Genomic DNA, 23745 nt, shown 5'->3' with positions numbered 1-23745 from the left:
TTCTTATCTATAATGTTGATTTGGAACTTTCCCTTCTTTTTTATAGATATTTGGAACAACGTGGGCTAATCTGTAGAACATTGGAGCTCTCTTGTTATTTGCCCAGACCATCAAGATTTCTTTTTTCTTTTATATTTTTACTTAAATTGCCAGCTGGAACATTGTGGTTGCAAAAACTGGTCATTTTCATTTTTACTCCATTCACTTTGTGGAAAGATGCTTGATTAGTACTTTTCATTCATTTACAAAACAATCATTCATTTATAACACAATCTTTAGTCTCCATTAAGATTGCTCTATATTTTCTCTTTAAATCTAAATGATTGTTGATGAAAATTTTGCAACTAATTTTCTCTGTTCATATATTATATAGGCTCTTTTAACCCCTTTGTCTGCAGCAATCATTCTTGTATATGTACTTTAGTCCCCTTTTATCCATAGGAAATTGATCGTTCTGCCAATCTTTTCTTTTTCAAATTTCCCATCAGTTGAAGGAGCTTCTTAGAAGAGACAAAGAGGAAAAGAGATCAAGCTAGAACACTAGGTAAAGAAATTGAAGATCAAGATTGTCAAGAGTAAAGGGAAGGAATCTAAAATTGGTTTCTTTCATTAAATATACCGGTATATATACACAAAGAGAGGGAGGGAGAGAAGAGAGAAGGAGGGAGAGAAGAGAGAGAGATTGTTGTTTCTGAGAAGTTGTTGGATTTTTGCTAATGATTGATGATGAGGTTTTAAAGATTTGTTTATAGACTAGATATGAGTTATGGTACTACCAGAGAAGGTGATAAGTTACTGAAATTGTTTGTACTTGTCTGAAGAATTGATAAACAATTTATTTATATATCATATAAAAAGCAAAGACAGATCATGCCAAACAAATCTTATTTCATTCTTTGATAAAGTGACTTAATTAGGTACCAGATAAATGCTGTGTACATAGTATATCTGGATTTCAGTAAGGCATTTGACAAAGTAGACTACAACCTACTTCTTAGTAAGTTAAAAAAATGTGGGTTAGACAGCATCAGCACCAGATGGATCTGTAACTGGCTTACAAACCACACTCAACATGTAGCTCTTAATGGAACTACATGGAGGGAGTACCCCATGGTTCTGTGATAGGCCCAGTATTCTTTAACAATTCATAAAAAATTTAGACGAGGGAATAGAAGGGGAACTCATCAAATTTGCAGATGATTCCAAGCTGTCAGGAATAGCCAACGCCTGGCTCAACAGCAGCAACTGAAAGAGGGATCTCAAGAGCCCTAGAAGACAACCACTTACATATGAGCCAGCAGTATGCAAAAAAGCCAATGCAATCCTAGTTTGTATTAACAGAGGGATAAAATCAAGATCACGTGAACTGTTGGTACTGCTTTATAATACCTTGGTAAGATCACATTTGGAATACTGCAACCAGTTTTGGTTGCCACAATATAAAAAAGATGTTGAGACTCTGAAAAGAGTGCAACAAAGATGACGAACAACAAAGATGATTAGTGTCAACTAAAAATACTTCTTTCTGTTTGGATGGAGAGGAACTGTCTCTGACAGAATCCTACTAAGACTGAATGTCTGTGGGTGTTTGGACTGCCAAGATCTGTGGATATGTTCTCTCTGACCCATGGATGGAGTTGCATTTCCCCGTTAAAGAGTGTTGCACAATCTGTGGGGGGGTGTCTTCCTGGACTCGCACCTCCTGCTTGGTGAGCAGGGACGGCAGCTGTAACCAGAGAGGCCTTTGCACAGCTTCATCTGATGCTGCATTTGTGTTCTTTCCCAAATCAGGGAGCCCTTCAGACAGTTACTCACATCCTAACTCCCTGGCCCTCAAAAACTTCATCCCTACTTCTTTCATAATCACAATTTACAAGAGAATAACATACAATTATCACCCAGTTATGGGTTCTGCTGTTGTGTATCCATAATCACTTAGATGACACCAATCCATATATTGAAGTCCTTTCATTTTTAATTTCACCTGCGCCTCCACTTCCCTGCAGACGTTTATCTATTCCACTCCATAAAGTCAGACTCTCATCTCTCAAATCTATCACATTTTCCACCTTTCACTTGGTTTCATAATCACTCAAGATATGTTTTTCTCTTGTTCTCATTTCATTCATTAATTCCTGACGTGATGGCCTTGTTACTAAGAAACAATAATATATATATATGGTATTCAGCTTTGTTCGGGTATTTTCCCACATCATTATAGTTTGTGCTTTTAAAGTTGTAGCAACGTTTCGGCAGAATCTCATCTGCCATCATCAGACTTCTGTATTATATATATATATATGGTATTCAGCTTTGTTCGGGTATTTTCCCACGTCATTGTAGTTGTGCTTTTAAAGTTGTAGCAACGTTTCGGCAGAATCTCATCTGCCATCATCAGGCTTCTGTATTATCTCATCTGCCATCATCAGGCTTCTATAATACAGAAGCCTGATGATGGCAGATGAGATTCTGCTGAAACGTTGCTACAACTTTAAAAGCACAACTATAATGACATGGGAAAATACCCGAACAAAGCTGAATACCATACATGTAAGTACCCGTGAAAACTTATGAATATATATATACACACACACACACACACACACACACACACACACACATATATATATATATATATTATAAAACCAATTAGAGGACCAGTGATATAAGATAATTTTTATTGTCATTTATTTTTACTGTGAACACACAGGCCCACATTAAAAATGAAATTCTGTTGCCTGCTCTTCAAGAGAAAGGGTATATCTACCCAAACTCATACATAACACACATATACACATGCTATATGCATACATATTTACCTGCAACACACACACAGACACACAGACACAGACATATGTGTGTGTGTATATATATCACTGTATATTTTGAATACATAGCAAATTGTACTTTAGCGTGGCTGACTGTTCCATAAAGAAAAGAAAATGGCTTCTACCTAAGGCTTTGTTTCAAATGTCACCATTAGTCCAAGAAAAAAATAAAAATGGAGGGCAAATTTCTGTGGGGGAAAAAAAGGATAAAAGTGCTTGGAGAAGAGGCTGCTCTATTGTAAATGTTGGGTCTCATTACGGCAACTTCAGCAGGGTTGGAGGCAAGCCGCAATCTTTTAATGGCAGCTTTGCCTGTGATTTTCTACAGTTCATTTTAAAAAAGAGAAAAAAAGAATGCTGATTGGTACTCTTATAAGGCTTAAGGCTTAGGAAAACCTCCCTCTGAGTCTCTGGAGAAAAAGCTGATCAGAGCAGGACCCCCAGGTGCTACTCCAGAGCGCAGCTGCTTATGACCAATGCCTGTTTCTGAGGAAATCGGTTAGGGCGGATAAGCATGACCTGAATGCAAAGAAATGAGGAATAAATGATCAGAACCAAGAGAGAAAGGTTTGCACTTGGACAGAAATGGGCAAGCTGGTTCTAGGTGCCTCCCTCCCCATCCCATTAGACGGCAGAAATTGCAAATAGAAAATTTATAGCAGGCTATCAAAATACAGGCAGTCCTCAGCTTACAACCATCCATTCAGTGCCCATTCAAAGTTACAACTACAATGAAAAAAGTGGCATATGATCCTTTTTCACACTCATGACTTTTGCAGCATCCCCATGGTCATGTTCCTGCTTGAGCACAGGGTTGGATTAGAAGACCTCCAAGGTCCCTTCCCTTCCAACTCTGTTATTCTGTTTATATTCTGTTAACGTGATCAAAAATCAGCAACTGGCATATGACAGCTGCAGTGTCCCAGGGTCATGTCCCAGGGTCACCTTTTTGCAACCTTCTGACAAGCCAAGTCAATGGGGAAGTCGGATTCGCTTAACAACCAGGCTACTAACTTAACATCTGCAATAATCCACTTAACAACTGTGGTAAGAATGGTCATAAAACAGGATACAGGTCACATAACAACTATCTTGTTTAGCAGCAGGCAAGTTAGGGTCACCTGTGGTTGTAAGTCAAAGACTACCTATAGATTTGTTAAACTTCCACAAGGCTTAACACCCCTATTGTATTTAAACTCCCCCTAAAGGCCCCTTCTCTTCAAGCAGCCTTCTCTATGGTGCTATCCAGATGTGTTGGGTTTTAAACCTCTAGCTAGATATATGGAAGCCAATCCATTCAGAAAGCACTTAAGAGCTCTAAAGATTCCTACAATCCATTTGATTCTTGGAGACTTCCTGGTGAAGTCTTGGCAAGGTTTTCTTTACCGTTGCCTTTTTACTAGGGCTGAGAGCAAATGACTGACAGAACTAGAACTCACAGCCTCCTGGTTTCTACACCAAACTGTCTCTCTCATGCCCACCTTCAGAAGTCCCAATATAAAAATTTGGCTGGCTAGTCACTATCACAAGCAGAGGACCCAGGGTGGCTTCTTCTGTTTATAGATACAGAAGTTAACTCAAGATTGATCCATGGTAGTTTAAATCAGTGTATCTCAACCTGTGAAAATTTAAGCTCTGTGGAGTTAACTCCCAAAATTCCCCAGCCAGTATTCCACTTCAACTGCTCCTACTAATGGGTTTTCTGAAAGCATCTACTTGGTCAGGTGAGAAGCAAAGGTGTTGGGTTATTTGGGAGAATATTCTACATATATCCCCTAACCTCCATCTTGCTACATCCAGTTATGGTCACCACACTATAAAAAAAGATGCTGAGACTCTAGAGAGAGTGTAGAAAGAGCAACAAAGATGATTAGGGGACTGGAGGCTAAAACATATGAAAAATGGTTATAGGAACTGGGCATGGCTAGTCTAGTGAAGAGAAGGACCAGGGAAGACATCCTAGCAGTCTTCCAATATTTAAAGGGCTGCCACAGAGAGGAGGGGGTCAGCCTATTTTCTAAAGCACCTGAAGGCCAGACAAGGAACAGTGGATGGAAACTGAACAAAGAGAGATTCAACCTAGAAATAAGGAGAAAATTTCTGTCAGTGAGAACTATCAACCAATGGAACAGAAATTGCCTTCGGAAGTTGTGGGAGCTTCATCACGGGAGGCTTTCAGACTCCCATTTGTCAGGAATGGTGTAGGATCTCCTGCTTGGGTGAGGATTTGGACTAGATGACCTACCAGGTCCCTTCCAACTCTATAATTCTGTGCTGTTCTGTTCCATCTAAAGCAATAGCTAAGTCTCTTCCTAAGTCCTGCACCTCTTGGAAGCATTGTGAACAGCAGTCAACAAATGGACTGGGGGGGGGGGGGGGGGCGGGTGTTAAAGGAACAAAACAGGCACACAAAGAAGCACTTAAGGATCAAAGGAGGACTAAAACCAGCAAAAACATTTTAGTTGGCATGGTTCAATCAATCCTTTTTCAACTTCTCTCAGAAAGAAAAAGCTTAAAAAGAAGAAGTTCTAAACAGATACACAGAACATCACAGTTTACCATAGCAGCATACGGTAGCAGCAGCTGAACCTCAAACAAAGCTATTCCATCTTCCACTCAAAATCTCTGCTCTCTCCCACCACCTGCACTTTAGGCCCCACCTCTTTTATCTGCTGGCTAGTTTACTGCCTCCAGGACTCATCTGTGAAGATTGCTTAGAAGCAAAGTCGTTCTTAAGACATTGACGAAGAAGGTGCCACACCAGGCAGGCTATGCCGTTGCATAAAGACACGGGAGGAATCCATCAGCTTTCCACTGGGACAAGAACTGTTCTGTTTGGATTTGATCACCTCTGTCTCCTACCTGGTGCAACTAGGAGGATAGCTGGAGCCAGACAACTTTCTGACAAAGTCGATTCATTTGCCAATCATCCAGGAGTTTAGAGGAAAAGTGCATCCAGGTGGAAATCCAGAATCTCAGAATCCCTCGATACAGGTGAACATAAAATGTTTTGATTTTTGCCTTGTTTTGGACCTGCCGCAGGTATTTAGGATCTTCAGAGCATGCACTTCGGAAGAGCATGACCTAGTTGCTTGCAATTTTGAAAAACTGAGCTACTGTAATTTTTTTTGAGCTGTATCTGCATGTTGTGAAGTTTCTGAAACAGGATCAGTGTGAATTTTGGATTCTGTAAGTTGACCACAGAGGAATGATGATTGTCACAGCACTAGGACATAAGTCTCCTAAGATTTTCTTGAGCCAGAATAATCTACTTTAGGCTCCCCCACCCCATCCCCTCTCAAGCACCTACAACATCCAGATTTGAGCAGATCTTCTCCCATTTTACAAGCCGATGAACCATTCTGGGAACGAACGAAGCTGAACAGTCCACGGTTCAGCTGGGAAAATAAAGAAGAATATGGTAGAGGAAGCATCCATTTCTGATTTCAACAAATCCTACTTCTTTCTGAACAATTCTGCCTGCACTGCCGAGTTGTGCGCTAATGGCTCGGAGCCACCCACTCCCCCATATTTGGTGGACGCCTGGCTGGTCCCACTCTTCTTTGCCATTCTGATGTTAGTTGGGCTATTGGGCAACTCTCTGGTAATCTACGTCATCATCAGACACAAGCCAATGAGGACAGTGACCAACTACTACATTGGTAAGACAATTTGGAGGCATTCAGATGGGGAAGGGTTGTAATGAAAGAGATGCTTTTAAACTGGGACCAACAACTCAAATGAGATAGAGAGATTCAATGTAATAGGTAGTTGTATGGTGATCACCAGCTTATTCCAGCTTCCTTAAAAGTATGAACATGGAAGTTGTAGCACAATGTACCTGGAGGGCACAGTTTGAAGAAGACTGAGCTAAAATAATCATAAGCATACCTTTCCATCCTCCCATTAGTACATTCATTGCTCTGGGAGGGTGATGGCAGGTTTCTAAATATAATAAATAAATAATAAGTAAATAATTAACATTAAAAGGTTAAATTAATATCAGGCACTTAAAAATTAACCATTTAGTTAGTCATGTTAGAGAGAGAGAGAGAGAGAGAGATATGATGGATAGATGTTTATAAGAGTACAAAGAAGTGAAGAACTGAATTGAGAATTTCAGGGTAATAAAAACAGCCTCGGATTTTCTTTCTACATCGTAAAAAAAAACTACTGAAAAAGTGTAATAGAAAAAAGTGGATTTTCTTAAAGTGATAATTGAGGTGCTAGCTTTTCCCTCCTTTTCCCACTTTAACATTCTTATGCTTATGGAAATTGACACATCCCTAAGATAGCCACCTCCTGCAGGTTCTCATTAGTGTCTTGTTGTATTCTGATCTTCTTTTGAACGCATGCTTGGTTCTAAGCCAGCTTGATAAAGGGAGAGACATAGGCAAATTTCATCACTGTTTAAAGACCAGCAGCCTGTGCTCTTGCTTCAACAGCCAACCTGGCTACCACCGACATCATTTTCCTGGTTTGTTGCGTTCCCTTCACTGCAATGCTGTATCCACTTCCGGGCTGGATCTTTGGAGAATTCCTATGTAAATTTGTCAACTACATCCAACAGGTGAGCAGTGTCTGAATTTGGAAACTTCTCTCTTCAGGTCTTTTTTCCCCCAGGGTAATTTCCTAGCTAATTTCAAGTGCCATATCAGAATTGTGGTGTTTCGTATCTTCTCAGGTCAGAAATGTAAAACTCATTTTAGCTCATTTTGAAATCAAATCTTCAAAACAGCATCCACAATGAAGATCCTTGAGAAGTATAACGGTATTATATTTATGGGTCTGTGCATAGATATGGGAAATAGTGAATGAGAGTAGCCTGTAGGTACATGCAGGTAATCCTCAACCAATGACCACAATTGACCCTAAAATTTCTGTTGCTAAGCGAGACCATTGTTTAGGGGACATTGTCCCATTTTACGATCTTTCTGGTCATAATTGTTAAGTGAATCATTACACTTGTTAAGTTAGTAACAGTTGTTAAGTGAATCTGGCCAAAATATGAGTTGAACCACTTCTCAAGCATTCAAATGACCCTGGAGATGTTGCAACGGTCATAAGCCATTTTTTCTCCTCCATGCTGCATCGAGAGCCCAGGATGGGTTGACTCCTTCCTATGACGTCATTTAGCTGAGTCTGTACTAAGATATAAAAGCCAGCCCCCGGGAGGGAGCCCAGCTTTTGACTGAGCTCCTTTCAGTCAGTAGCTGTGTCTCTGAAAGCGTTCTGTTACCAGCGATCTTCAGTACATTTTCCTCGCTTCAAGCAGCTGCTAGGGATCTGGGCAGCTGCTCTTCCAGGAGAGCAGGGCTCTCTCTCCTGCAACGTTGGGAGCAGCGTTGCCAGAGCGCTGTGTAGGCAACTTGGGCAGCATCTGCAGACCTCCCCCACGCCTGCGGTTTAAGCGGTCATAAAAAACGATCGGCAAACCAATAACAGCGTCAGCCAGCTGATCGTGTGGCCGACAGATACCTTTTCCTTTGCTGACTTTGCTTGGGGCTCCTTATAGCCTAAGGAGTGATTCTTTGATTTCGGAGCCTGTTTCCCATAGTCAGCGGCCATCTTGGATTGAAGCCTTCCACCACTAGGTGAGCAGCCATTTTGTAAGCCCGGGGGCCAATTTATACCCTAAGGGGCTTAATACAAAAAATTTACAAAAACAGTTTCTTTCCATCGTAAGAGCCTTTATTCTTCAAATGGAGCAAGATAAGGGTCAGGCAGAGTTTCCCCCCCCCCCCAGTGGAACAGTCTCTTAAACCCAATAAGAGAAAAAGTCGTAGGCAACGCACCCAATCAGTTCAGAGGGAGGTGGCTGCTAAAATGAGAGCTAAGGCTCTAGCCCCTAAGAAGGCAACTTAGGCTGAGTTGAGGGCAGAGAAGCGCAGACATGCGGCCCTGGAGAGGCAGTTCAACAGAACTATTCAACAGAAGGGAGTGCAACTACAGCAGGTTTCAGGTGATACCTGTGGGCCCCAGCCAAGCCCTCCCAGGGGAGGAGAAATTATCTATGAGCCTTTCCATCCTCCATCCTGGTCTCCTGAGGCCTTTGCAGTACCATATGATCCTCAGGATCTAAGCAGATCTGGGCCTTACTTCCAACAGGCTTCTGGGCCCTATGCTCCTCCCCATCCCTCCAGGCCTTGAACCTCTTCTCAATCTAGGCCTGAAGTCACCTTCACTCCTTCGGCCTTCTGCCTCTACCTTTGAGCATAGACGAGGGGATATCCAAGATGTTGTCTCTTTGGCCATTAGGCAGGGATTGGCTGAAGGCTTCAAGCAAATCCTTCGACCTCTGGAAAGGGTTCAGGCCCTTCTCCCTTCTCAATCTATAAGTTCCTTGCCTCATCACCCTGATTTCCACAGGCCCCAGGACCTCAGGGTCCATTCTTCTCTACCAGAATGGGAGGAGGCTGATGAGGAGGGAAGGGCTTCACCATCTGAACACAGTTACTCCTCGTTCAGAACGTGAAGAGGGCGAGACCTTTGACCAAAATCTTTCAGAGGGGGAGGACTCTCGCCCAGAGCAGACATCCTCTGAATTGGTCTTCAAACCTTCTCTCTTCAGTCCATTATTCAGCAAGGCCTTGGTCACTGCCAAGCTGTCACCGGAGGAAGTGGCTCCCGAGCCACAAGGAATTCCCTCTAGCCAGGGAGACTCGCTCTTCTCCAAGCCTGTAGTGCATGCAGAGGTTTTGCCTTCTCCCACTTTGTTCCTGGACATGGTCAAGGAACAGTGCGCTTCCCCTTCGGCAGGTCCTCACCCATCTTCTCTGGATAAGCGTTTCTACAATGTCAGCGCAGCTCTGGACAATGCCCTGGCAGTGCCTTCTGTTGACATTCCGGTTCTGGCCTCGTTCTCATCTTCTGGCACTTCCACGGAGCCAGAAGATATCCTGAAACGGGATGATAAATGTTCTGAACAGACCCTCAAGCGCAATCACCAGGCCGCTGCATGGGCTGTTTGGGCTTCAACAGCAGCATCCTTTTTCATGAGGGCATCCATACGGTGGCTGCACCAACTCCAGAACAGATTGCCTGCTTCTGACCTTCGGTCTCACCAAGACCTTAATAAGATTATCGCAGCGCTGGAATTCACTGCGGATGCCACTCTCAATTCTGCCAAATTTACATCCAGGGCCATGGCATCTTCAGTAGCAGCAAGAAGACTGTTATGGCTCCGAAACTGGCAGGTGGAGTCACGCCGAAAATGGAAGCTGGCTTCAGTTCCATTCGCAGGAGATAAGCTTTTTGGTGATGCTCTCATTGAAACCAGACATAAACATAAAATTCTCTCTTCTTCTGGGAAGAAAGCTGACTATTGCCCTGCTCCTCATCGCCCTCCTGCCTTTTGAGTGGAGACCTCATCCCGCTTCCCCCGCTCTCAGAGGCCATACTCCCAACGCCAAGACCAACGTGCGGAAGCATTTGGCAGGCAACAACCTTCTACTGGTAAACGGCCCTTTCGGGGGGGTGGGGGTCATTCCTTCCATCGCTCTAAGTAATCCCTCGTTTGGTATGTCCCATCCTGGGCTCTCGATACGGCATGGAGGAGAATGGGCGTTGGTAGAAGTTACCGTGGATGCCCTTTCTATCTATGCTGTGAGAGAGCCCAGCCCCTCCCTTGATTCATCCGGAGAAGGTAAGACATATTTCTGTATTCATTTTGTGCTTTCAGAGACACCTTTCAGTCTGTCAAGTATCTTCGCCAAAGCTGGGGTCTCTCCCAGGGGCTGGCTTTTATATCTTAGTACAGACTCCCCAGCTAAATGACATCATAGGAAGGAGTCAACTCACCCTGAGCTCTCTTGCAGCATAGATAGAAAGGGTGTTCATGGTAACTTCCAACTTTGAACAGTCACTAAATGAACGGTGGTAAGTTGAGGACTACCTGTACTGTATCTGTTGTGAATCGGTGCTGTTTGTGTGTGAGTATGAGTTCCCATCAGTGTGTGTGTGTGTGTGTGTGTGTGTATTTGTTTTCTTAAGTTTTCGCGGGTACTTACATGTATGGCATTCAGCTTTATTCAGGTATTTTCCCACGTCATTGTAGTTGTGCTTTTAAAGTTGTAGCAACGTTTCGGCAGAATCTCAAACAAAGCTGAATGCCATACATACATACATACATACATACATACATACATACATACATATATATATTCTTAAGTTTTCACGGGTACTTACATGTATGGCATTCAGCTTTGTTCGGGTATTTTCCCACGTCATTGTAGTTGTGCTTTTAAAGTTGTAGCAATGTTTTGGCAGAATCTCATCTGCCATCATCAGGCTTCTGTATAGTGTTCATCTATATATATTTTCTTAAGTTTTCACGGGTACTTACATGTATGGCATTCAGCTTTGTTCGGGTATTTTCCCATGTCATTGTAGTTGTGCTTTTAAAGCTGTAGCAACGTTTCGGCAGAATCTCATCTGCCATCATCAGGCTTCTGATGGACACAACCAGAAGCCTGATGATGGCAGATGAGATTCTGCCGAAACATTGCTACAACTTTAAAAGCACAACTACAATGTCGTGGGAAAATACCTGAACAAAGCTGAATGCCATATATATATATATATAATCCTTTATTTATTTAATTTGTTTATTAAATCAAATAATTTAAGTAAGAATGACCTGTTCATAAGCATGCTGTCATGGCATGTCGAAGTTGACACATGCTTGTCTTTCTCCTTAAGATTTGCTTGCTGTTCTAGTTTCTATCTAGAAAAAAAGCTTATATTTTAACATTGCACTCAAAAAATAGTTAATTCACACTTGTTATAACATGGATCTGATATGACTCACACCTCTCTCTGACTATTAACCCGAGGAGACCCTATCAATCAGAGCAGAGGGATAAAAAGCCCAATCGTTTCTAGCGTAATAGAGAGCAATGTCTTTGCTAACGGTGATAAACGGTTACTCTTACAGAGTGGCAGAGGGCAGCCTCCACTTGGTAAAACTGCTATAGTTCTGCATTAGGTATGACCAAGCGCTATCATGATGCCCAGTACAAAAAAAAAAGGGGGGGCGGGATAAAAATGTTGATGGTGATTATGACTGATTACAGACACATCCACATGCCTTTTGTGTACATGTGGTGCATGTTTAAAAGAGATATAACAGCATTATCTCTTCCTGCTGCAGTTTCCTCCAGAGATGTAGTATTTCTTGGAGGTGGGATGGAAAAGAGCCTTTTCTGCTGTGGACCTTTGTTTCCTTTGGAACATTCTCAGGATCCAGATTGTTGAGGGCAATATGCAAATAATGCATATTGTAAACCACCCAGAAAGTGCTGTAAAGCACTATATAGCAGGTGGGTCAAATTCAAGGCCCACTGGTGCTTAGATCTGGCCCATGGAGCTGCTCTGGAAACATTGAATGTCGGCCCACGGTGCATCTGCCAATGAAATCGGAGCTCAGGAGGGCCGTGGGTTGCAGGACACCGTTGCAGCCAAAAATGGGGCTCAGGACCCTATTTTCGCTGGCAGAATGCTTGGGCCACCACAGGCATCCCCCACACAAGTGATGTTGATCTGGCCACATTCACCCTGGCCACGCTGACCCTGGCCCACCGAGGTCAAACACAATCCTGATGCAGCCCTCAATGAATGAGTTTGACACCCCTGCACTATAGGGTTGTTTATTTGTCTAAATCAGAGGTCCTCAAACCCCCGGTCCATGGATCGGCCCCTGTCCATGGCATGCCAGAAACTGGGTTGCGGCATGCCAGAAACCGGGATGTGCAAAAAGCGAGGCCTCATTCATGGGATGCAGGCAGCACATGAAGCCATACACACCAGAGGTGGTATTCAGTAGGTTCTGACCAGTTCTGGAGAACCGCTAGGGGAAATTTTGAGTAGTTCGGAGAACCAGTAGTAACCTTTCTCCAGGAGTGGGTGGGAATAGAGATTTTGCAGTATCCTTCCCCTGCCACGCTCACCAAGCCACGCCACACCAAGCCATGCCACGCCCACCAAGCCACGCCCAAAAAACCAGTAATAAAATTTTTTGAATCCATCACTGATGCACACCCTCCGGTCTGTGGAAAAACCTTTCTCCATAGAACTGGTCCCTGGTGCCCAAAATGTTAGGGGTCTAAATGGTCCAAATGTTATCGTTATTCTCCCATTGGATATAAGATCATCTCCTACATTCCTGGCTTCTGGAAGAGCCTTAGAACTTACTCTGCTGGCTGGCTTGGGACCCTGACAGGGACACAATGTGTTGAGGATGGCGGATAGGATTGAGAGAAAATCCCCAGTTAAAGGAGAATACTTGTAGCTCAGGGTTGGAAGGAAGGATCCTTGGTACTCTCTGGGCTTCTTGGTTGTTTTCTTCTTTCGTTAGCCAAATGTCTAGCACGGATGATGTTACCTAGTTTCGGTAATGAAACGTCTGCAAGAAAATAAGCAAGCTCAGAGAGCACCAAGGATCCCTCAGAAGTCCCTCACCCTCATGTCACTTGAAAACCCTCCTGGTGTTCAGTTTCCTATTTAATTTTCTTAATTTTAACCTTTTTGTACAAGTTGTCCTTGACTTATTATTGTTACAGAGCGACCGTTCAAAATTATAACAAAAGCTACATTTTTACAATTTTGAAGTTACAACAACCACACAACCACATACACCCACCATGGTCACGTGGTCACATTTTGGGTGCTGGGCAACTGGCTCATCTTTACGGCCATTTGCAACATCCTGTGGACTCCAATTTTTGATGTTTTTTGACCATTTCCAATCTTTACTTCTGGTTTCCAGCCAAAATTGATAAAATTGCGTAAAATTGATTCACTTAATGGCCATTCTGTTCACTTAAGGACCCTTGTGTTTGCTTAACAACTTGCTGCTAAAAAGATCATAAAATCAGGTCTGATCACATGGGGATCCACTTAATGATGACAACAACTTACAAATATAATTCTGAGTTCAATTACAACTGTGAGTCGAAAATTACCTGTATGATCTTTTTTATCTTTATATTTTTCTGTAGTCCACCCATAGTCAGTCAAATATACAGTTAACGAACAAACAAGCAAATCATGATAGCTTTCTGTGCACTATCACAGAAGGGGCAAGAGTTTTGTGGATTAGGTGCAGCAGTGTTCCAATATTTAAGGGGCTGCCACAAAGAAGAGGGATGGTGGTCAAGCTATTCTCCAAAGCACCTAAAGGCAAGACAAGAAGCAATGGATGGAAACTAATCAAGGAGAGAATCAATCTAAAACTCAGGAGGAATTTCCTGACAGTGAGAATAATTAACCCGTGGAACAACTTGACCCCAGATGTGGTAGGTGCTCCAACACTGGAAGTTTTTAAGAAGAGATTGGACAACCATTTGTTTGAAATGGTAGAGGTTTTCCTGCTTGACCAGCGGGTTGGACTAGAAGACCTCCAAGGTCCCTTCCAACTGTGTCATTCTGTTTTTCTGCCCTTTCAGACCATGCTGGGATTCACATAGGACAGAGGTGGGGATTAATTTTCCCACAGGTCCGCATAGAAAACTGGTACTGTTGTGGAGAGCTGAACTACTAGACCTGCTGCTGCAGTTATTACCACTGCCACTGCCACTGAAGCCACTGCCATGGGCTGCACAGAAACATCCAAAGGGTCAGATGTGGCTCACAGGCCATAGAATGCCCAATATAAAAAGCAAAGAAGCTGCATTTGGAGTAGAGCCTGAGAAAAATGGAATTTTCGAACTATCTCTGTGTACAGTGAACCTCTACAAGTGACCTCCTCTCTTCCCATAATTGTATCTGTTTCGAGTTAATAGGAAAGTCAGCAAAGTAAAATCCGCAAAATAATCGAAAACATTGCAAAGAATTCCAACGAGAATAAAGTAGAGTAGAATAGAGTAGAGTAGAACAGAACAGAATAGAATAAACAGAGTTGGAAGGGACCTTGGAGGTCTTCTAGTCAACCCCCCTGCTTAGGCAGGAAACCTTACACCATTTCAGAAAAATGGCTGTCCAATTTCTTCCAGTGTTGGAGAATTCACAACTTCTGGAGGCAAGTTGTTCCATTGATTAAATGTTCTAACTGTCAAGAAATTTCTCCTTAGTTCTAGGCTGCTTCTCTCCTCGATTAGTTTCCACCCATTGCCTCTTGTCCTGCCCTCAGGTGCTTTGGAGAATAGCTTGACTCCCTCTTCTTTGTTGCAACCCCTGAGATATTGGAACACTCCTCTCATGTCACCCCTAGTCCTTCTTTTCATCAGACTAGACATACCCAGTTCTTGCAACCATTCTTTATATGTTTTAGCCTTCAATCCCCTAATTATTTTTGTTGCTCTTCTCTACACTCTTTTTAGAGTCTTAACATCTTTTTTACATCATGGTGACCAAACTTGGATGCAGCATTCCAAGTGTGGCCTTACTAAGGCATTGTAAAGTGGTATTAACACTTCACGTGATCTTGATTCTATCCCTCTGTTTATGCAACCTAGAACTGTGTTGGCTTTTTTGGCAGCTGCTGCATATTTCTGGCTCATATTTAAATGGTTGTCCACTAGGACTCCAAGATCCCTCTCACAATCACCACTATTGAGTGAGGTACCACCTATACTATACCTGTGCATTTTGTTTCGTGTTTCAAATCCCTTGGTTTGGCTCCATAGGTCTCAGTGCAAGCGACCTGTGTCACCCTGACGGCCATGAGTGTGGACCGGTGGTATGTGACTGTCTTTCCACTTCAGTCCCTGCGACGGCGCACACCACGAGTTGCCGTAACTGTCATCATCAGCATTTGGCTTGGTGAGTAGGGGCAGCCTCCAGGGTCAGTTAGAATTGTTCACCAACATGATCAAATAACTGAATGTCTTTTACATGGGCAAAAACATCTGCTATGAAGTAAAAAAAATTAGAGAAAAAACTAATAAATATCTTCCATGTTTGCCATGTATCATACTAATTGCCAGTGATAGGTCTGCTACCATTCAGATAATACATAAAGTCAGTGGTGGGATTCAAAATTTTTCACTACTGGCTCTGTGGGTGTGGCTCTGTGGGTGTGGCTTGGTGGGTGTGGTTTGGTTTGGTGGGTGTAGCTTGGTGGGCATGGCAGGGGAAAGATATTGTAAAATCCCCATTCCCTCCCCACTCCTGGGGGAAGGATACTGCAAAATCCCATTCCCTCCCCACCCTACTAACCTGCTTTCCAGCTCTGTTCTCCTGTGCAGGGCAACCAAAGAAGACCCAGCCAATCAGCTGGGACTCGGGAGGCAGAGAAGAGATGGGGGCAGGGCCAGTCAGAGGTGGTATTTGCCGGTTCTCCGAACTACTCAAAATTTCCGCTACCGGTTCTCCAGAAGTGCTCAGAACCTGCTGAATACTACCCCTGCATAAAGTCCTCCCAATTGAAAACTGATAGAATTGTGGTTCTGGCTCCTAATGCTTCAATATTCAGCTTGCAATTCAAGGTTGTGTTTGCAACCGTGTGACTGAAGCCCTGCCTTCTTTGAGGGCGCATGTGAAAAGGGGGCGGAGCTTTGACTGAATCATTGTGGCCACTGTCTTGACTTTCTTATCTGCCTCCCTGCAGAAAAACCCTGATTGTAACTTTATACATAAACCTCTTCTAACACAGCAATTCAAGAAGTCTTGTTAACCCACTTCTCATTTTTGGATTATCTAAGGCAGAGGTGTCAAACTAAAGGGTGCTTAAATCTGGCGGGGGTGGCTTGGAAATAATGAAGGACCAGGCCGTGGTGCCTCTGCTCGTGAAAACGGGCTGGCAAAGTGTTGCAGGAGGCCATCCAGGCCGAAAACGGGCACAGGGGGCATACCCACCACCCCAACAGGGTGCTACCGGATGTGTCTGTCCTGTCTCCCCTACCTCTCCCCAGCCAGTCCGTGGGAGAGAACGACAATGCTGATCGAAGAAATCCAGTTTGACACCCCTGATCTAAGATTTTCCATTGTTAAGCAATTATTGTTTTAGCTGCTAAGTTTAATAAATTCCTTATTTTAAACCTAAGCATCAATGGCATATAATTATTATAGGTCAGTGTTTATCAACCTTGGCAAGAGCTGATTGGCGCAGTGGTTAGAATGAAGTATTGCAGGCTAACTCTGCATTCCCACTGCCAGGAGTTTGATCCTGACCAGCTCAAGGTTGACTCAGTCTTCCATCCTTCCAAGGTTGGTAAAATGAGGACCCAGATTGTTGGGGGAACTATGCTGACCCTGTAAACAGCTTAGAGAGGGCTGTAAAGCACTGCAAAGAGGTATATAAATCTAAGTGCTATTGCTATGAAGATCCAGTGCTGGCGGGGGTATTCTGCAAGTTGAAACCCATGCATCTTGAACTAGCCAAGATTGAGAAACAGGGCTATAGATCCACTGGGCTGCTCAATAGATAAATTCTCTTTTGAGCCAAATGTGGTCTCTGTGTCTTCATGGGCACATTTCTTCAGTTTTCTTGGTGACAGAGTTGAAATGGTTTGTTATCAGCTTCCAAGTTGCTTTTCAACTGCCCAGGCAATCCTAGGTCTGTAGGATACTAGGATACTCTGGTCAGTTGAAAAGCATCTTGGAAGCTGTGGGATCCTCTTAACGGCAGGGGCTAAATGAGGAAATCAGCAATTTGTCATTACAACGCAACCAGTAACAATATAACAGAGTTGCAAGGACTGTGGAGGTCTCCTTTCCTTTTTGTATGTGTGTTGTGATGCCCAGGGTCAGCTTTAGCTAAGGCCTAGTAAGCACTGGCTAGGGTGCCAAAGCTTAGGAGGCATCAATGCTACTCAGGCTTCCATCCTTCCGAGATCGGTAAAAGTGTAACCTAGTCTGGTAATGACACATCTGCAAGTAAACAACCAAGCTCAGATAACACCAAAGACTCCACAAAAGGAATTCTGGGCAGTGAAATGCATCTGGAATCACACTGTTCCAAAGTTTGCCCAGAGTGTCCAGGAATGCCTCTGACATTACTGTGATGCTATCAAGTATTTCTTAAAAGCAGGAGTGGGATTCAAATTTTTTAACAACCGGTTCTGTGGGCGTGGCTTAGGTGGTGGGCGTGGCTTGGGGGTCATGTGATTGGGTGGACGTGGCTTGGTGGTCATGTTGTTGGCTGGGAGTGGCCAATTCAATATCACTCACATCGAGGCACGCATCTTTCCTGGCCTCTCATGACTGTGGGGATGCTGCAACAGTCGTAAGTGTAAAAAATGGTCATAAGTCACTTTTTTCAGTGCCATTGTAACTTTGGTCACTGCATACAAGCAAAGTACCAGCAAAGGAGGGAAAAAAAACTCCAGAGAAGTTCCTGAGACAGGAAGTCCAGTCCTGCCAAGAATGTAATAAGGGTTAACGGAGAGGCAGTTTCTGTAAGCAACACCAGAATGTTTCCTTCCTGCCTTCCTTACAGGATTAGCCCAGTAATTTCTTCTAACAACAGGTTCTCCGAACTGCTTAGAATGTTAACAACCGATTCTAGTGAATAGGTGCAAACCTCTAGAATCCCACCCCTGCTTAAAAGCTGTGCAATGCTTGGAATTCAATTTCTAAGTTGCTAGTGCTCATAAATTCCTGGGGAAAAGATCAGCTGCCACAAGACATTACAAACAGATCAGAGGTGGTATTCAGCAGGTTCTGACCAGTTCTGGAGAACTGGTAGTGGAAATTTTGAGTAGTTCGGAGAACCAGCAAATACCCCCGCTGACTGGCCCAGCCCCCATCTATTCTCTGCCTCCTGAGTCCCAGCTGATCAGCTGGGTCTTCTTTGGTTGCCCTGCACAGCAGAACAGAACTAGAAAGCAGGTTAGTGGGGTGGGGAGGGAAGGGGGATTTTGCAGTAACCTTCCCCTGCCATGCCTACCAAATCACACCATGCCCACCAAGCCATGCCCACAGAACCGGTAGTAAAAAAATCTAATCCCACCACTGAGACAGATGCTAAGTTTGCACTCCTGTGTGCTTCCCAGGGACCTTTTGTTAAGTCCAACTGAGGCCCTACCTCCATGGGTTATCTCCCAGTATTGTATTAAGATTGGTAAGGGTTTGCTGTGCTACAGTGATTGACACCACCACCTCCTGTCCTGCTGATACAAAGTACCCTATGTTTAGAATCACAAAAGCAATAGCACTTAAATTTATATACCCTAATCGAGACAGTTGTTAAGGGAATGTTGCTCCATTTTATGACCTTTCTTGCCACAATTGTTAAGTGGAAACCACTGCAGTTGCTAAGTGAGTACATAGTTGTTAAATGAATCTGGCTTCCCCATTGATTTAACTGAACAAGGAGAGATTTAACCTGGAAATAAGGAGAAACTTTCTGACAGTGAGAACGATCAACCAATGGAACAAAAGTTGCCCTCGGAAGTTATGAGAGCTTCATCACTGGAGGCTTTCAAGAAGAGACTGGATGGCCATCTGTCAGAAATGGTGTGTAGCATCTCCTACTTGGGTGGAGGGTTGGAGTAGATGACCTACAAGGTCCCTTCCAACTCTGATTATCTGTTATCTGTCAGGTCACAAAAAAGTCATCGCATGACCCTGGGACACTGCAACTGTCATAAATATGAACCAACTGACGATTATCTAAATTTTGGTCAGGTGACCGCAGGGATGCTGCAGTGGTTATAAGTGTAAAAAAATGGTCATAAGACACTTTTTCCATTGCTGTTGTAAGTTTGAGCCACAGTGGCGCAGGAGTTAGAGTGCAGTACTGCAGGCTACTTCTGCTGGCTGACTGCAATTTGGCAGTTCAAATCCCACCAGGCTCAAGGTTGACTCAGCCTTCCATCCTTCTGAGGTGGGTAAAAATGAGGACCCAAATTGTTGGGGGGGGGGCAATATGTTGACTCTGTAAACTGCTTAGAGAAGGCTGTAAAGTACCATGAAGCAGTATATAAGTCTAAGTGCTATTGCTATTGAGTGGTCCCTAATGAATGGTTGTAAGTTGAGGACCTCTTCTATCAACAAATGGACAAATAAAGGCCTCCAGAACAGGAGGTGAGATAGAGTTGCCAGCCTTGATCCTTTTTCTTCACAGGTTCCTTCCTTGTCTCCATCCCGGTGTTGATTTACAATCAGCTGATAGAAGGCTATTGGTTCGGTCCGCAAACATTCTGCAGAGAGTCCTTCCCTTCCGTGTACCACGAGAGAGCCTTTATCCTCTACAACTTTTTAGCAGTTTACCTCCTCCCTTTATTGACCATCCTCCTCTGCTATAGTGCTATGCTTTACCAGATGGGACGCCCCACCGTGGCGCCAGCGGATAACCATTACCAGGTAGGTACTCTAAGCTGTATGTTGTATCTGAGATAAACTGGATGTGAGATGAAAGATCTTAATTTTTTAAAAAAAGAATGAGATGGTTAGATAGTGTCATCGATATGGTGGACATGTCAAAACTGTCATCATACCACTCAGTGGTGAGATTCAAAATTTTTTACTACTGGTTCTGTGGGCGTGGCTTGGTGGGCGTGGCAGGGGAAGGATACTGCAAAATCCCGATTCCCCACCCCATCCCACTCCTGAGAGAAGGTTACTGCAAAATCCCCATTCCCTCCCCACCCCACTAACCTGCTTTCCAGCTCCGTTCTCCTGTGCAGGGCAACCAAAGAAGACCCAGCCGATCAGCTGGGACTCGGGAGGCAGAGAAGAGATGGGGGCGGGGCCAGTCAGAGGTGGTACTTGCCGGTTCTTTGAACTACTTAACATTTCTGCTACTGGTTTTCCAGAACTGGTCAGAACCAGAGGTGGTATTCAGCAGGTTCTGACCAGTTCTGGAGAACCGGTAGCAGAAATTTTGAGTAGTTTGGAGAACTGACTACCTCTGACTGGAGATTTTACAGTATCCTTCCCCTGCCACGCCCACCAAGCCATGCCCACAGAAGTGGTAGTAAAAAAAAATTGAATCCCACCACTGGTCAGAACCTACTGAATACCACCTCTGATACCATTTCAGCTCTACTTTGCTTTGATGGCAACATGCCATAAACTGCAGGGGGTGGGGGAGAAAGGATACTCGGAAGGGGGAAATGAATGACAGCAACCAGAAGTGCCAACCCGAGACAAGAGTTGAATGATCCAAGGACACAGGTATGGGAAAGAATGCAAACACTCACCAAAGAGGTGCTGACTGCAGAACTGTTGCCAAAACAACTAATTTGAACTTCATTGGACAATAGCAAGAGGACCAAGGAAAACTATTTGGTTCATGCAGGAGGTTTCAGATCTGGCTTTCCTTACACTATAACCACTTGGCTTTAGTAAAAGTATACCTGTCGCTACGAATGGAGTCGAGGGTCTTTCTTTCCTAAACGCCCAAGCTGGGACAGGTCTGACAGTTTGGGCAGACATTGGAGGACAGGGGAACCTGGCATGCTGTGTCCATGAGGTCTCAAGGAGTTGGACACGACTTAGCAACCGTGTCAGGTTTCCAAGGGATGAAATCCATTTAAAAAGAAAAGAGCAACACCCATCTTCCAAAACAATCTCTTTTATTTAGGAAAGCATCAAATTGGCAAACATTTGTTGTAATTCCGGATCTGACACAACCCGGAAATACACTGCATAATATTGGAAATTAGAAACAGCCCTCAAAAGTCACATTCCCCAATAGAAGTAAATCAACATTGATTGGTGTCATCAATCTCCACCTCCAGGTTTCAGCAGGGTCAGCTTTTGTTCCCACGGGGAAAGAGAACCACTTAGCCTAAACAACTCTCTCTATCTCCATGCCTCCCACCTTAGGAATGTGGCAAGCTCGAAACCCTTCCCCCCATAACCAGCAAAAAGAAAGAAAGAAAAGGATTATATAATAAGGCTAAATAAAATGGCTACGCATATGTCAATTTCGGGCTTGACAGACCGAACAAGAAGAAGAATAGACTTAAACCTGGGCATTTTAGTCCAATATTTTGATGACGCCCTGGTATCTCTCTACCTTCCTTTTCATTGGGGACACCTCTTCCTCCTTTCTGTGACCCAATAAAGGTACAGCAGCTGACAGAATTCTCTGAAGCTTTGCGAGCCAAGATCTCTCGTATGGTGGCCATCATCATTGCTCTCTTCACCATCTGCTGGGGTCCGGTGCAGCTTCTGATCCTCTTTCAAGCCTTTGACTCCAGCTTTCAGCACAATTACTATACTTACAAGGTGAAGATTTTTGCTCACTGCATGTCCTATGCCAATTCTTCCCTCAACCCTATTGTCTACGCCTTCATGGGCAGTAACTTTCAGAAGGCCTTCAAGAAAGTTTTCCCACTGGCCTTCAAGAAGAGGGTGGGTCATTGCAACATCACTGGCCAGGCCCACAATATTGAGATGCACTTTGTCTCATCAGGGATGTAGGTTAAAATAAGTACTTTTCCTGCACAGGTAGTCCTCGACTTACAATAGTTCATGTAAGAACTGTTCAAAGCACTGAAAAAACACTGGCTTATGAACATTTTCCACACTTATGACCATTGCAGCATCCCCATGGTCACGTGATTTGCAAGCGGATGCTTGACAACTGACTCACATTTATGACGGTTGCAGTGTCCTGGGATCATGTGATCCCTTTTTTGCTTCTGACAAGCAAAGTTAACGGAGGAAAACCAGATTCACTTAACAACCATGTTACCCGGGGTGGGATTCTACCGGTTCTGATCGGTTCTATAGAACCCCTTTTTAACTTTCTAAGCAGTTCAGAGAACCGGTAGTTAGAAGCAATCTCCTTTTGTTTTGTTCCACCCTTATTACATTCTTGCCAGTACGCCTAGACTTCCTGTCTCCGGAGTTTCTGGGGCTTGACTTTCTTAAAGGGGAAGGGTTGTTTTAAGATTTTTACACTGCTGTTGGGAGGAAATACTTCCCTGGACAATCAGCACTTTGAAGAAATAATTGAATAATGAAGCAGAGCTATCAGAAAGAAGCTTTTAATGACAGGGAACCAAGATGAGTGACATTCAGCAAGGCTTCTTGGCTAGCTAGAAAGATCGGCATTCAAACATGAATGTCTCTATAGCCTTTCTGAGTTTGGGTCTAAAACTGGTTTTTGGTGAAGGTTAATTCTGTGCTTTGTGACATTTAATCCTGTGTTTATTGATGGGATAATTTTCCCTATTCAGCTTCAACAAGCAACAGCTACTGTTGTGATTTAGTTATTTGTATTGTGTTTGAATTTTTTCCTGCCTCATAATTTCTTTTTCTATCTGGGGAGGGGGTCTTCCTTTACTGCTTTAGTGGTATCTGGCACTGTCCTTTTGGGGTGTACTTCCAAGAGGCAGGATACAAGCTTGGCACTGATTTTTTTACTGCCTTTCTGGGGGGGCATGTGACCTTTCCTTAAATCTGGATGATTTCCTCAGGATATCTTGTGAGGTGAGTGAGACCAGCTTTAAGTGGTGCAAATGGATCTGAGGATTGCTTTTCCTGGGTGTGCTTTTTCTGGAGAGCTTAAATGACCTCTCTGCTAAAGGGTTTCACTTTATGAGCAAGAGTTGGCTGCTTGATAGTTATCACTGCATTTTAACTATTTTAATTCCTCAAGGGCCTCTGACACCCTGCCTGATTTGTAACTCCGTCTTGCAGGTATTTTTAATCTAATGTTTGGTATTTAGGGCAGCTTTTTGCAAGCAAAGAAGCCTTTTGTATTTTTGTACATGTAATCCTTGACTTACAACAGTTCATTTAGTGACCATTCAAAGTTACAGTGGCACTGAAAAAAGTGACTTATGACCATTTTTCACACTTTATGACTGTTGCAGCATCCCCACTGTCATGAGAGGCCAGGCGAGGAGAAGCACCCCTTGACATGAGTGATGTCGAGTTGGCCACACACCCCAATCACATGACCACCAAGCCACACCCACTAACTAAGCCATGCCCACAGAACCGGTTGTTTAAAAAATTGAATCCCATCCCTAATGTTACCAACTTAAGAACCACAGTGATTCACTTAATAACCATGGCA

At 43.6% G+C, this 23745-nt stretch overlaps 1 protein-coding gene across 1 annotated transcript; it reads left to right on the top strand.

Annotated features, from left to right (window-relative positions):
• Positions 1–6185: 6185 nt before the first annotated feature.
• Positions 6186–22931, top strand: KISS1R (KISS1 receptor). The gene is made up of 5 exons (XM_026698444.2): positions 6186–6490; positions 7274–7398; positions 15452–15587; positions 19834–20072; positions 21783–22931. The coding sequence occupies exons 1-5, from the start codon at positions 6247–6249 to the stop codon at positions 22137–22139; spliced, it is 1101 nt and encodes a 366-aa protein (XP_026554229.1). The 5' UTR covers positions 6186–6246; the 3' UTR covers positions 22140–22931.
• The last annotated feature ends 814 nt before the right edge of the window (positions 22932–23745 follow it).

Source organism: Pseudonaja textilis, chromosome 1 (genome assembly GCF_049901715.1).
Source record: "Pseudonaja textilis isolate UNSWEBS1 chromosome 1, rPseTex1.2, whole genome shotgun sequence".
Lineage (NCBI taxonomy): Eukaryota > Metazoa > Chordata > Lepidosauria > Squamata > Elapidae > Pseudonaja > Pseudonaja textilis.
The sequence above is the reverse complement of the archived record's forward strand: the minus strand, read 5'-3'. Positions and strand labels throughout refer to the sequence as shown.